Below are 15489 nucleotides of genomic sequence, written 5' to 3'. Positions count from 1 at the left end.
TTTTAAAGACCTTTTTTCTTTTTTCTGCCATTTTTTGTCTCCATTTTATCCTCTTTGTTATTGTTCTCTTTGTTTTTACCCTTTTTCTATCGCTTTTTGTTTCTTTTTTCGCATTTTATGGTGGTCTTTTGTTCGCCTTTTTGGTGTCTTCGCTTTTATGGCTTTTTTTTGCCGTCCCCTTTTTGTCATTTTTTTGTTGTTTGTTTTTTTTTTGGATTTTTCGCATTTGTTGAATTTTTTGTGCATTTTTCTTGTCCAAAATCAAATTCTATAATTTACCAGAGAAACTGTAGATTTGTTTGATTATACTTCAGGAGCAAGGAAAGTTCTGTTGAGAACTTTGGACCACTTTTACTTACTGAGCGTAAGCTAAAATGTAAGCATGTATTACGGTCCATCCGATGGATCTTTGCTTTCAGATTTCCTCGACATTTTAAGACACCTAGACTACGAAAAAGTAGGTTCCTTGTTTCCGTCCGTCTGTCTGTCTGGCTGTCTGTCATTTGTGTCAATTTTTATTAGACAGATATTCTCTGAAACTAATAGATCGATTGTTGTCAAATTTTTTTTGTATGCTAAGAATATCGTGTAGAAGATAAAACGCCAACCAAAAATTGTAACACTTTTTGTGATCCTTTATATCGCCCCTTTCTATCGTCTCTTTGTGACGTTCTTTTTTTATCGTTTTTTCTGTTTTTTTTTTCGCATTGTTTTGTCTTTTTCCCCCTTTTTTTATTGTCAGTTTTTTGTGATGTTTTCTTTGTAGGCCCTTTTTATCACGCCTTCTTGAGTTTGTTTTTTTGTCTTTTGTAGACTTTATATCGCCTTTTTTTATGGTTCTCTTTCTTGTGGACTACACTTTTGTTTCGTCCCTTTTCTTCGGATTTCTTCTTTGTCTTCTTTTCGCCTTTTTTTATCACAATTACTTTGATGGCAGTTTCTTTGTTACCCCTTTTTTTGTCCTCTGCTTTTGTGGTCCTTTTTTTCTCATTTTTATTATCCCTTTTTTGATGTTTTTTTTTGAGTGGTTTTTCGCCACCTTTCTGCCACTTTTTGTAATTTTGTTTTAAAGACCTTTTTTCTTTTTTCTGCTGTTTTTTGTCTCCATTTTATTCTCTTTGTTATTGTTTTCTTTGTTTTTACCCTTTTTCTGTCCCTTTTTGTTTCTTTTTTCGCATTTTTTTGGTGGTCTTTTGTTCGCCTTTTTGGTGTCTTCATTTTTATGGCTTTTTTGCCGCCCCCTTTTTGTCATTTTTTTGTCGTTTGTTTTCTTGGCTTTTTCGCATTTGTTAAATTTTTTGCGCATTTTTCTTGTCCAAAATCAAATTTTATAATTTACCAGAAAAGTTGGATGTTTGATTGTACTTCAGGGACGAGGAAAGTTCTATTGACAACTTTGGACCACTTTAGTTTCCTGAGCGTAAGCTAAAGAAGTATTGTAGGTATTAGGGTCCATCCGACGAATCGCTGTTTTCAGATTTTCTTGACTCCTAAAATACGAAAAAGTAGGTTTCTCAGTTCCATCTAGCCGTCGTCTGTCTGTCTATCGTCTGCGTCAATTTTTATAAGACAGATAATCTCCGAAACTACTGGATCAATTGTTGTCAAATGTTATAGGTATGCTCGTGTAGAAGGTAAAACGCTAACCAAAAATTATCTAATCATCCCCCCCAACAATGGGATGACGTCATCTCTATTTTTTTTTTAATCAGTGCACTGCATACTTTTTGTTTTAATCTAAATGAATACGTGAGAAAAAAACTGAAAACTGGCAAAACCCTTAAATCCACATTTCAGCAGAAGACGCTAGAATTTAAAATTTCTTAAACTATGAGATTTGGTTTTTTCCGCAAATTTATTCTTAAAAAAACTTAATTTTACTATAATTTACATATTTGTTTTTGTGTGTTTTAAAGTGTTTTGCCAACTACACAACAATTAAATTACGTTGTTTATCTTCCATTCAGATTTTTTAGCAAAAATGATTGTCAAATCGAAACCAGAATATACAACCGAGGTAATTTTTATGGTCGTGTTAAAAAAAGTGTGGGTACGAGTGTTCTAAATTTAGCTGTACTTACAAAATGAAAACTGCGATTTAAAATTGTCTGCGATTCTTAAACGGTTTTTTTTTCAAAATTATTTACAGCTATTTGTCGCATGGTGAATCGGTGACTGTCATTATGACGTCACAGGTATATCTCGTGCCAGCTTGAGACTGCTGGAAAGCGGCGGCCTTCATTACCATTACCGATCTTTGATGGTTTTCCAAGTTTTTTATTATAGTTAATTGTGCCTTGTTTTATCATTTTTGGACGACGAAGTGCATTTTAGTCGTTATTCTGCCTTGAACCTCAACCAAGATTTTGACTAGTTTTTGCCTTCACATTGTTCGCTGTCAATAAAATTAACTGTTAATGAGATAAAACAATAACCAGAATTTAGATAAGTGTTAATCTGTAAAGCAATATTGAGCTTATAACATTTAAGTGAGCAAAATTATAAGCATAAACGGATTTACAACAAAAATTCTAATAAAAAAAAAATTAAGTCAATCGCAAAACTTGCATCATACAACTCTATTAACACCACTGACAGAAAAATCCACCATTTTCTAGAATTATTTCAACCTTTTCCTTATTTATTGAAACACTTATCATCTCATTGAAGTCCTCGTAAATGTACTAATTTAATACATTTAAAATACATACATCAGTCACAAAAAACGTGCCAGGGCAATAAATTTTTCAAATACAACGCAGAAAATGACAAAGTTTCGTTACAAAAAAGTGTCAAAATTGTCACTACTAAAGACAAAACATTAATTATCCGTTCGTTTGCAATGACTAACAAAAACAATAAATCGCGTAATTTTACAACTAAAACGTTCGCAGTCTCGTTAAATTCACCTCAAATTATTTGTATTATTAATTAGTCTAAACACCTTAGTAATAATAATACAATGATACATCACACGTGCAAACAAACGTCACATTGCCGCTAATTAAATTAGTTCCTGCTTATAAGAGCCTCAATAACACGATAATCTCCAGTACAATCCTGCGGTTTACTCAAAAATCATCCGAAATGTCTCCATCATCAAAAATTTTTCTACTCGCTGCACTTTTCAGCGTGATTTATCTAACAACAGTGACTTGCCAATCGACTGAAAATACAGACAAAGCTGTTAGCGAAGAAAGTACTACTGAAAATGTGAACGACACGGTCCCACAAGATCTGTAAGTTGTTCACAACTCAATAAAATAAAAAAAAAATTATTGCTCGATCTGCAGGTACGTGATCAAAACGATTGTCTACGAAGTTGGGATTTTAACGGATGCAACGAACGACACTGACAACAACACCGAAACGTAACTATATTTTCCTCCATAAACTCCTATTTCCGAATTTATCCTTGTATATACAACTATTAACACTTTATAGTCAATTTTCGTAGACGATAACACCATTTCCAAAGTCAAAGTCAAAATAAATCAACCAATCCCGGTTCTACCTTGTCTTTTCCTTTTGCAGACACGAACAAGTCGATGTGTCCTTCTACGATCCTTCAACAAATGGTAGCGTTATTGACCTTTCCAAAATACCCGTGCCCATTCAGACCAATGTCAGTGGTGTCACCATCACAGGACTGCTTCCTGGTGCCGATTTGGCGTCCATTCTTCTACCTCCTGGAGACAAACCTGTTGCAGTTTTGCCCAAAAAACAAATAACTGTGACGCAAAATGTTAGCACAACTGATCCAGACAGAGGCTCGGAAATTATCACGAATTTGCCAAAAATTTTGGGCTTGACGAAAAAGAATAGCTCGGAGACGAGCGAAAGCACGAAGAAAGAGGAGAAGGAAAAGGAAGAGAACAAGGAAAAGGAATACTTTTATCTGGAAAAGTAAAAACTGCTATTACTGATGCACCTCTCTCTATTTCCATATTTATTCTTTTCTATTATAATTGAGCGGTATTTATTTACGAAGTGTTGTAATGTCTAGTACAGTAATAAAAGAACCTACATGAAGTTGTTTTTTAAATCAATTACCAATTCACGTAAATATGAGTCAAATATATTCGATTATCTGTTAATCAGTTGAGAAAATTTAAGTTCAGGTGGAACAAACAATAAGTAGTTACACCTGACGTTGACTGTATGCCAGAAGTGTAGTATCTACAACATCTACAACTGAGTCATACTTTTTATCTTTAGCTGTACATAATAGGAATGTTGATTCGAATGCTTAGAAGACACTTGTGCTTTGATTTTGAATTTTTTCTTTATCTAACTTATAGTAAGTGGGTTGTAAGATGTACAAAAGATAATACGTAGGTGTCTACTAGAAATAAAAATCAAGTGACGTAAATGGAACGATTAAGATAAGAAAATAACATCCGCTTTATGTTATTGCATAAAATTCCGTCGAAAAGCTTACTTGGAATTTCTTGGAACTTTTTAAGTCCTGTTTGTAAATAAAATATGTATTTCACAGGAAGTTATTGACAAACTACACAACTAACCACAACTAATTAACGGTCGTATTCAGGGTGCTTAAACCTTATGGAATAGTTCAAATATTTTGTATTTTTCGTTTACGTCAGTCTGAATCGTCAGTTTCGTTGATAATAATCAAGTTGTTTTTGTTTGAGAGTGATTGTCACGTAATAAACTTTGTTTTTTCTTTACTTTATTTTGTCCTCATCCAAAAACTTTAGATGCAATTGTTATAAACAATAGAGTGCTTTAGATGAACATTCACAGGGTTGACATTTAAAAATTGTCTTAGAACCATGACCAGTTAAAAATCTTAACATTATCTTTTTTTCTTTCCTTGGCAGCCTACGTTCTATTAATTCCCATTGCCATTCTACAAAAGAATATATAATTAATTAACCCCGCCCACCCACCCCGCCTTGATTTCAGTGATTCATTTTATCTAGCCCGAATGAAAGATGAATCTCATACTCAACAGAAATTAAATCATTTGAATGAGAACAGCACGGGTGGGCGGAGCTAGTACTTGCTAAGATAAGACTGACTGGCAAATTACATTCACTCTAAGAAAACAGAGGGTGGGTGGGTGGGGCTAGTAATTGTTAAGATATGGCTGATTTTAGTAAATGGCTGAACAATATATACAGTAATCACTGGAATGAAGAGGGGGTTGTTGAGCCGAGCCATTACTTGCTTATAAAAGATTATGTAATAACAAGTTAAACTTAGCCCCACCCACCCACCCGAGTTCTCATTTTTCGTCTTCTAAAATAAAAAATTAATCTTATAACAAATAGCATAACAAAAAAAATTACGATTAACGCTTTTGTTTTCTTTTCTTGGCAGCCTACGTTCTATTAATTCCCATTGCCATTCTACAAAAGAACATATAATTAATTAACCCCACCCACCCACCCCGCCTTCATTTCAAAGATTCATTTTATCTAGCCAGAATGAAAGATGAATCTCATACTCAACAGAAATAAAATCATTTGAATGACAACAGCGCGGGTGGGCGGAGCTAGTATTTGCTAAGATAAGACTGACTGGCAAATTACATACACTGTAAGAAAACAGAGGGTGGGTGGGCGGGGCTAGTATTTCTTAAGATAAGACTGATTTTGGTAAATGGCTGAACAATATTAAGAGTAATGACTGGAATGAAGAGGGGGTGGATGGGCGGAGCTATCGCTTGTTTATAAACGATTCTGTAAGAAAAAGTTAAACTTTGCCCCACCCACCCACCCGTTTTCTCATTTTTTGTCTTCGAAATCAAAAAATAAATCTTATAGAAAATAGCATAACAGAAAAAATTACCAAGTAGCGCTTTTTTTCTTTTCTTGGCAGAGTAAGTTCTATTAATTCCTATTGCCATTCAACAAAATAACATATAATTAATTAACCCCGCCCACCCACCCCACCTTCATTTCAAAGATTCATTTTATCTTGCCAGAATGAAAGATGAATCTCATACTCAACCAGGGGCGGCTCATGACTTGAAAAATTGATGAGGCAAAGCACAAAACGCTCTAAAATATAAATAAATCAAGATTACTTAAATATTTTCTATTTAGTCAAATAAACAAATTTGTAAACTCATTTAACTGTCCACAAAGAACCAACGTGAAGGTGTAAGGAGGTCTTGCAAGGAAAGGATGAGAATGACAGGACAAAAGGAAAGGGAAGCGTGGTCAGAAAAAACTAATATAACTTCTAACAAAAAACAAAATTAAAATAAACTATAAAGAAAACATATCGAAAAAGATCAAATACAACATAAAATAAAGCTAATTTGATTTATAACAAAAAACAAAATGAAAAAAATATAAAATATAAATACGGATTTATTTTAAATTTTTTTTATGGATCAATTAACGATTTACTCAAATCAGGAACCGGCGGTTTTAATTCCTTAACTACATACAATTTATCATCATACGTGAAAGTAGAAAAAACAGAACTGCCATTGTCATTTAACGTTAGTAGAGAAAAATTCCGATTTACTCGTAATCTTAAATAACGATTACCGAAATCAAATTATGACAAGCACAAAGCACCAACGCGACCCACGCAAACGTAGGCACTTTTAAGACAAAATTCTGTTACCGAAATTTTGAATAAATTTATACACACACAGATTTGTGGCAAAACAATCAACGGCCTAATTTTGAATACTCCTGCGAATGCAGACTGCATTGTAATCGCACGTTCCACGCGCGCAAATATTATAGTTGTCCATCTCTTTTGCAAGCACGGAAATGAGGCTAGCCTCAATTTTGTCTTTTTTCAACTCATACCGCTTATGAGTGTATTGCAGGTTGCTTGCCTATTAACGACATGATTTCTATATATGCTGTAGAGGCAAGCTTCGAGTCGGCCTCATTCGCGTCAAAAAATACATGTTGTGCCGAGTGTTTAAGCGCGCTGTTTAATTAAGGGAGCAACGAATACCTACCGAGATAAAAATAAGAATATAATTTTCTATATTTATTTTTAAAATTTTAGAAAAAAGACACAAATTATTGGCCGAAATGTGTCCGTATAAAATAATAAAAATCCTAATAAGGCGTAAAATTCATTGGTGAGGCACTGCCTCACCTGCCTCATAGGACAAGCCGCCCCTGTACTCAACAGAAATAAAATCATTTGAATGAGAACAACGCGGGTGGGCTGAGTTAGTACTTGCTAAGATAAGACTGCCTGGCAAATTACATACACTGTAAGAAAACAGAGGGCGGGTGGGCGGGGCTAGTATTTAATAAGATAAGACTGATTTTGGTAAATGGCTGAACAATGTTAAGAGTAATCACTGGAATGAAGAGGGGGTTGTTGAGGCGAGCTATCGCATGTTTATAAAAGATTCTGTAAGAAGAAGTTAAACTTAGCCCCACCCACCCACCCGTTTTCTCATTTTTCGTCTTCTAAAATAAAAAATAAATCTTATAACAAATAGCATAACAAAAAAAAAATACGATTAGCGGTTTTTTTTCTTTTCTTGGTAGCCTACGTTCTATTAATTCCCATTGCCATTCTACGAAATAACATATAATGAATTAACCCCGCCCACCCACTCCGCCTTCATTTCAGTGATTCATTTTATCTAGCCAAAATGAAAGATGAATCTCACACTCAACAGAAATAAAATCGTGTGAATGAGAACAGAAGAGGTGGACGGAGCTAGTACTTGCTAAGATAAGACGGACTGCGGCAAATTACATATACTCTAAATAAACAGAGGGCGGGTGGGCGGGGCTAGTATTTATTAAGATAAGACTAATTTTGGTAAATGGCTGAACAATATTAAGAGTAATCACTGGAATGAAGAGGGGGTGGATGGGCGGAGCTATCGCTTGTTTATAAAAGATTCTGTAAGAAGAAGTTAAACTTAGCTGCACCTACCCACCCGTTTTCTCATTTTTTGTCTTCGAAAATAAAAAATAAATCTTATAGCAAATAGCATAACAAAAAAAAAATACGATTAGCGGTTTTTTTACTTCCCGAGCGTTAGCAAAGGAAGTATTGTAATCGAGTCCGTCGGCCGACTCTCTACTTTTACGTTTTCTCGATCTTTCATGACCCCTAGAAAACGAAGAAATAGGTCTCCCATTTCCGTCTGTCTGTCCGTCTGTCCGTCTGTCCGTCTGTCCGTCCGTCTGTCCGTCCGTCTGTCCGTCCGTCTGTCCGTCTGTCCGTCTGCCGTCCCGGATTTTTATTAGACAGATAATCTCCGAAAGTACTCGACCGATTGTTGTGAAATTTTGTACTTATATTACGAATATCATGTAGATGGTAAAACGCTAACCAAAATTTGTCTAATCATCCCCAACACTAATGCGATGACGTCACTTCAAAATTGTACATAGTAAATGGGTTTTCAATTGTATAAAATAACATAGTCCTACACATGTAGTTTACAACTCTGAATCGACTTTTCACCCGAAACGTCCAGATTTTTGGAAAAAAAAATCAAAACTATAAAACAACATTTTGAAATTTAATTTTTAATCTGCTAACCAGAATGCTTTGAAATGTTGCAGATGTTTTAAGGCTATAAAGAACATCATAAATCTTTAGTCAAAAAATATTTGCTTATCCCCTCCAAAAACTTGATGACGTCAGCTCAAAAGTTTGTGGAATAAATCATATCTAAAATGTACAAAATATGATGAGTCTGTACTTGTGATCTATCACTCCATTCATATTTTTTGGATTTGCATATACAGGGTGACTCAAAAAAATTAATGAATGCGTAAATATATTTTATTGATTTAATCAGGAACTACAAAACCGAATGCTCTGAAATCTTGCAGATGTTTTAAGGTCATAAAGAGCATAATAAATGTTTAGTCAAAATATATTTGCTTATCCCCTCCAAAAACTTGATGACGTCAGCTCGAAAGTTTGCCGAATAAATCATATCTAAAATGTACAAAATATGATGAGCCTGTACTTGTGATTTATCATTCCATTCATATTTTTTGGATTTGCATATACAGAGTGACTCAAAAAAATTAATGAATGCGTAAATATATTTTATTGATTTAATCAGGAACTACAAAACGGAATGCTCTGACATCTTGCAGATGTTTTAAGGTTATAAAGAGCATAATAAATGTTTAGTCAAAATATATTTGCTTATCCCCTCCAAAAACTTGATGACGTCAGCTCGAAAATTTGCCGAATAAATCATATCTAAAATGTACAAAATATGATCAGTCTGTACTTGTGATCTATCACTCCATTCATATTTTTTGGATTTGCATATACAGGGTGATTCAAGAAAATAAATGAAAGCATAAATTTATTTTACTGATTTACTCAGGAACTACCAAACCGAATGCTTCGAAATCTTGAAGATATTTTAAAATTATCATAAGCATGGTAAATTTTTGATCAAAATGTATTTGGTCGTCCCCTCTAAAAAATTTATGACGTCACCACAAAATTTTGCTGAATAAATCCTATCTAAAATGTACAAAATATGGTGAGTCTCTTCTTGTGATTTATCATTCCAGTCAATTTTTTTCGATTTGCATATACAGGGTGACTCAAAAAAATTAATGAATGCGTAAATTTATTTTATAGATTTAATCAGGAACTACAAAACCGAATGCTTTGAAATCTTGCAGATGTTTTAAGGTTATAAAGAGCATAATAAATTTTTAGTCAAAATATATTTGGTTATCTTCTACAAAAAACTGATGACGTCAGCTCAAAAGTTTGCCGAATCAATCGTATCTAAAATGTACAAAATATGATGAGTCTGTACTTGTGATTTATCATTCCATTCATATTTTTGGATTTGCATATGCAGGGTGACTCAAAAAAATTAATGAAGGCGTGAATTTATTTTATTTTATCGATTTAATCAGGAATTACAAAACCGAATGCTTTGAAATCTTGGGAATATTTTAAAGTTATTATAAGCATGGTAAACTTTTGTTCAAAATGTATTTGTTCATCCCTCCTAAAAAAATTGATGACGTCACCCTTAAATTTTGCTGAATAAACCCTATCTAAAATGCAAAAAATATGATGAGTTTGTACTTGTGATTTATCATTCCATTCATATTTTTTAGATTTTCTTAAGAGGTGGTTCAAAAAAATTAATGAAGTCAATTTATTTTATTGATTAAATTAAAGGCAACACTTATTATTAGTATTACACCCCAACCAACCCAATTTGGTAGACACAAAATTTGTTAAAGGAAAAACTCGGTTGAAACATAAGGGTAGCACGCTTATTTACATCGACTTTAACATTACAGACCTGCATTTGTTTTATGCGCTCACTTGGTTCCGCGAATGTGAAATAGACATGTTTATAATCAACCAATTGTGAATTTCACCGTCAAGAATTAAAATAAAACCCAATGTTTTATATAATAAGCGGAAGTCGAAGCAATAAAACCGATGGTCGTTTTGTTTACAGTTTCTCTGTTTGACTCTCACGTATGCTGTTACGCCTGTCATCTTAAATTAAGAATGTTTATACACACACGATTTTCAGTTGCCTCTGATACGTATACGTGAGTAAATTGTTTCGTTATTTTATTGATTATTACAAATCAATATTCAAAACGACCCAATTCATTTTCCCGAAAATTTGAGAATATTTATAATAATTTTATTCTTAGTATTACACTACATCTATCCCAACTGATATACGTGTCCTTGCAAAAATGTTGATGACGTCATCGCATTTTTTTTTAAATCCCCACTACAAAAATGTAATGAGAAAAAAAAAACACAATAGGCATGCAGTCGTCAAGTTTCCGACAGCGAGGGAAGTACTGTCTAAACTCTTTAGACCATTTTTTTCTTTTCTTGGTAGCCTACGTTCTATTAATTCCTATTGCCATGCTACAAAATAACATATAATTAATTAATAAAGTTAGCTCACCTACCCGTATTCTCATTTTTCGTCTTCGAAAATAAAAAATAAATCTTTTAACAAGTAGTATCACAAAAAAAAATTATTAGCCTTTTTTCTTTTTTTAGCAGCCTACGTTCTATTAGTTTCCATTGCCACTCTAAAAAAAGAACATATAATTAACCCCGGCCACCAACCCTGCCTTCATTTCAGTGATTCATTTTATCTAACCAGAATGAAATAACAGAAATAAAATGGTTAGAATGGGAACAGCGGAGGTAGGCAGAGCTAGTACTAAGATAAGACTGACTGGCAAATTACATACACACTAACAAAACAAAGGGCGGGTGGGCGGGGCTAATATTTGTTAAAATAAAACTGATTTTGATGTATATTAAATTAAGGCTTAACATACAAATGTAATACAATATTCAGGGCATTATATTTGAAAAAACTGAAATATCGATATTTGAAAATTATAGTGTTTTAGAATCTTTTTATAAAAATTCTGTACAATAAAATTTAATTTAATTGATACCACAATAAAGCGTCCATCTTTGTATTTCTCTCCCTAAAATATTGTACTACAGACCACAGAAATAATTCTACCATGATTTTTTTGTGAACCTTTGCAATAGCAAAAAAAAATTTTAAAAAATGGAATAACGTGGCAACGTCGCATCGTACTTTCGAAAATAAACAATGGCTGTAAGCCTACAACGATTTCAATCATAATATCTAAAATAACTAAAAGCATATTAAAAAATCTAATTGAGATACGACTCAAACACAGAACATTCTGTATAGTTGAAAATGGTTACTCAAAGAACTATGTAACGTTATTCATGTGATAACCCAAACATGCCGTCTTAAATTGACATGTGAAAAAAAAGGAATTAAAAGCCCGCGAAAAATTCAAAAATTTGGCGTTGGCTGTGATTGTCTAACAAAATGGAACCTTACATTGTTTTTTTTTGTGGCGGGATGCGTTCAGATGCAAGTGATAGACCCCAAGGTTGGAAAAGTACCGCTAAATAAAACACAAAATATGTATATGGAAGACATAAAATCATTTATTCCTCCACTGACAAAAAAAAATAAAAAAAAAGCTGCGAGTAAGTTGTGCCGATTGTTGAAGAAATCAAATTAAACATTCTACATCAATGCAAATATTTGAATATCACAAATTTAAAAAAACAAAGAAACTGGAAGCAAATACACAAGTTATTATGGACAGTGGCGGCAAATTTAAAATTATGCCAGTCAAGAGAACAAAATTTTAATACAAACTCTATGCAGAGTGTGGCGATCGAAGTATATCAATTTCATTCTAGAACACACCAAAATTACCCATAGATGGCGGTGTACCTCGAGCGGAGTTTGGAGCTCCTGATTGTGGCTGTTCTCCCACCACGACGGTGATTCTACTGTATCGGCAATCACATGTCGCCCAGCACTCTTCAATCTAAAGAAGAAACGTGCCGCGCTTACAGGCCGTTACGGTCGCAAACTCGTGGTTGGAAATCCAGACCGCTTCCCTGACTTCTATTCTACGTCTGCGTCTTTTGTGCAGATGGCGCGATAAATCCCGCCAGCTCGACTAGGAACCGCGCCCTCCGCTTCTGCCACGTGTTTCTGTATTATTTACTTCAATTCCATTTAAATGTTCAATTTCTATAACTCTGATATTAAACGACAACTGAACAAATGTTAAAGTTTCAAAATGAGCAATAAACAACATTTAAATTCGCCATACATTCTCGTAACATTTTAAACAGCAAACAATTCTCATCTGAGATTAAGGTTGAACATCGGACAATTTATATGACGGAAACATTAATCAACAAAATATTTGCGTGGTCAAAAAACTAGCAAAGATTTATAAAAACAAAAAGATCTGGTGTGGAGTAAAACTGATAAAAAAATTACGTGAGATTAGGAACTGCACAAACAAAGAATTTACATGATGTTAAATTATGCCCTGATCCAAGTGACCATGGTTACTTAAAAACATTTAGCTTTGAGAGTTTATATCGTGGACTGTCCCCAGCTTAACACATGGTAAATAAAAAAAATCTCCCACGTCGCGAGAAAATATGTCTCGATGATATAAATTTCGACGTCGCAAGAAAAGCGTCTCGTTGATGTTTAGATGCGGTCTAATGGAAAAATTGGTCTAAAGAGTTTAGACAGTACTTCCCTCGCTGTCGGAAACTTGACGACTGCATGGCTATTGTGTTTTTTTCTCATTACATTTTTGTAGTGAGAATTTAAAAAAAAATGCGATGACGTCATCAACAATTTTGCAAGGACACGTATGTCAGGGATAGATGTAGTGTAATACTAAGAATAAAATTATTGTATTCCCAAATTTTCGGGAAAATGAATTGGGTCGTTTTGAATATTGATTTTTTATAATCAATAAAATAACGAAACAATTTACTCACGTATACGGCAACTGAAAATCGTTTATGTATAAACATTCTTAATTTAAGATGACAAGCGTAACAGCATACGTGAGAGTCAAACAGAGAAACTGTAAACAAAACGACCATCGGTTTTATTGCTTCGACTTCCGCTTATTATATAAAACATTGGGTTTTATTTTAATTCTTGACGGTGAAATTCACAATTGGTTGATTATAAACATGTCTATTTCACATTCGCGGAACCAAGTGAGCGCATAAAACAAATGCAGGTCTGTAATGTTAAAGTCGATGTAAATAAGCGTGCTACCCTTATGTTTCAACCGAGTTTTTCCTTTAACAAATTTTGTGTCTACCAAATTGGGTTGGTTGGGGTGTAATACTAATAATAAGTGTTGCCTTTAATTTAATCAATAAAATAAATTGACTTCATTAATTTTTTTGAACCACCTCTTAAGAAAATCTAAGAAATATGAATGGAATGATAAATCACAAGTACAAACTCATCATATTTTTTGCATTTTAGATAGGATTTATTCAGCAAAATTTAAGGGTGACGTCATCAATTTTTTTAGGAGGGATGAACAAATACATTTTGAACAAAAGTTTACCATGCTTATAATAACTTTAAAATATTCCCAAGATTTCAAAGCATTCGGTTTTGTAATTCCCATAATTTTGGTTAGCGTTTTACCATCTACATGATATTCTTAATATAAGTACAAAATTTCACAACAATCGGTCGAGTACTTTCGGAGATTATCTGTCTAATAAAAATCCGGGACGGCAGACGGACAGACGGACAGACAGACGGACAGACGGACAGACGGACAGACAGACGGAAATGGGAGACCTATTTCTTCGTCTTCTAGGGGTCATGAAAGATCGAGAAAACGTAAAAGTAGAGAGTCGGCCGACGGACTCGATTACAATACTTCCTTTGCTTACGCTCGGGAAGTAAAAAGATTTAATATCCCGACCCTCAGTCCACAATATTATGAATTCTACTGTACTTTCACGGTCCTTTTCCCAGAATGGGATAACGTTTGGTTAATTTTAACTGCCGTAAATGAATCTTGTGTGAGGAATTAAGAACTGTTATAATGTAACACTTATTCATAACTTTGTAAACAAAGGTTGTTAGCCTGACTTAGTGAATTTCATGAAAACTCCTGCAAGTGCTTATCTAAACAAATTTCTGATTGTTAAATTGTGTTAGATTAGAACTAGTTAAGGGGGAACGCTAGACGAGAGACAAGTTTGAATTGGGCGCCATTTGTTGCCTTAAACGCAACCAGCAATTCTTCTTTAAATCTACCTGACGCGCTCGGATAGACGATTACCGGACGTGGGTCAAAAAACATCGTAAGCTGATAAGAATAATGATAATTTATGACAGGCGGCCCACAACATACCTTCAGCACAGAATAATCATTTCTCGTATTCTTTTGCCATATTAATTTTAATATTCGAGATAATTATTATATTATTCAAACACAATTTAAACACTGTAGAGCAAACGAGGCTTATCAAGCCCGTCTATTAGTTTATTCGCCTAAATGTATTATTAATACCGTTTTCTTGTTATTTAGATAAGGGAACAAATTAAATGCACAGTTCTATCTTTTAACGAGAAATTGAACAATAAAAAAATCAAAACATTGAAATCCCAGTAAGTTGATAAATAGGAAAATTTAAAAAACAAAAATTTTAAAAATCCAAGAATTGAACAACAAAAAAAATCTAAGCCTGAAAACTCAGAAAATCGAATGATCGAGAACTCAAAATATCAAAGAAAACAAAAAATCTAAAATTTAAAAATTCGACAAATTGAAAAATCATGGAACTGAAAAATCGAAAAGTCGAGATAGAGAGAAATCTAAAAACCTAAAACTTTAAAAACTGAAAAATTAAAATATCGAAAACTTTAAAAAGAGAGAAAACACATAAAAAATTTGAAAAATTGAAGAAACGAAATATTGCAAAATTCCAAAGCTGCAAATATTGAAAAACCTAAAAATGTAAGGAAAATTAAAGAATCGAAACAGTGAAAAAATCCCAAACTGATACATTGAAAAATTGAGAAATGGAAAAATGGGAAAAGCAAAAAAATTGATCTTGGAAACGTGACGACTGCATGCCTATTATGTTTTTTTTTTCACATTAGATTTCAAAGCATTCGGTTTTGTA

At 33.5% G+C, this 15489-nt stretch overlaps 1 protein-coding gene across 1 annotated transcript; it reads left to right on the top strand.

The window, feature by feature from the left end:
• Positions 1 to 3040: 3040 nt before the first annotated feature.
• On the top strand, positions 3041 to 4032 carry LOC135127808 (uncharacterized). Its single transcript, XM_064054440.1, has 3 exons — positions 3041 to 3239; positions 3294 to 3371; positions 3535 to 4032. The coding sequence occupies exons 1-3, from the start codon at positions 3088 to 3090 to the stop codon at positions 3908 to 3910; spliced, it is 606 nt and encodes a 201-aa protein (XP_063910510.1). The 5' UTR covers positions 3041 to 3087; the 3' UTR covers positions 3911 to 4032.
• The last annotated feature ends 11457 nt before the right edge of the window (positions 4033 to 15489 follow it).

The sequence above is a fragment of the Zophobas morio genome, unplaced genomic scaffold (assembly GCF_036711695.1).
Source record: "Zophobas morio isolate AGI-343-1 ecotype UQ-CSIRO unplaced genomic scaffold, CSIRO_AGI_Zmor_V1 ptg000012l, whole genome shotgun sequence".
In the NCBI taxonomy this organism is placed as follows: Eukaryota; Metazoa; Arthropoda; class Insecta; order Coleoptera; family Tenebrionidae; genus Zophobas; species Zophobas morio.
Note: the sequence above shows the minus strand (reverse complement) of the source record. Positions and strands in the feature narration are given on the sequence as shown.

Bases quoted from the DNA above. Each gene is read 5' to 3' on its own strand.
- LOC135127808 (XM_064054440.1), top strand. From the start codon at position 3,088: ATGTCTCCATCATCAAAAATTTTTCTACTCGCTGCACTTTTCAGCGTG. The intron at 3,240-3,293 runs GTAAGTTGTTCA...CTCGATCTGCAG, and splicing joins GACACGGTCCCACAAGATCT to GTACGTGATCAAAACGATTG. The intron at 3,372-3,534 runs GTAACTATATTT...TTCCTTTTGCAG, and splicing joins ACTGACAACAACACCGAAAC to ACACGAACAAGTCGATGTGT.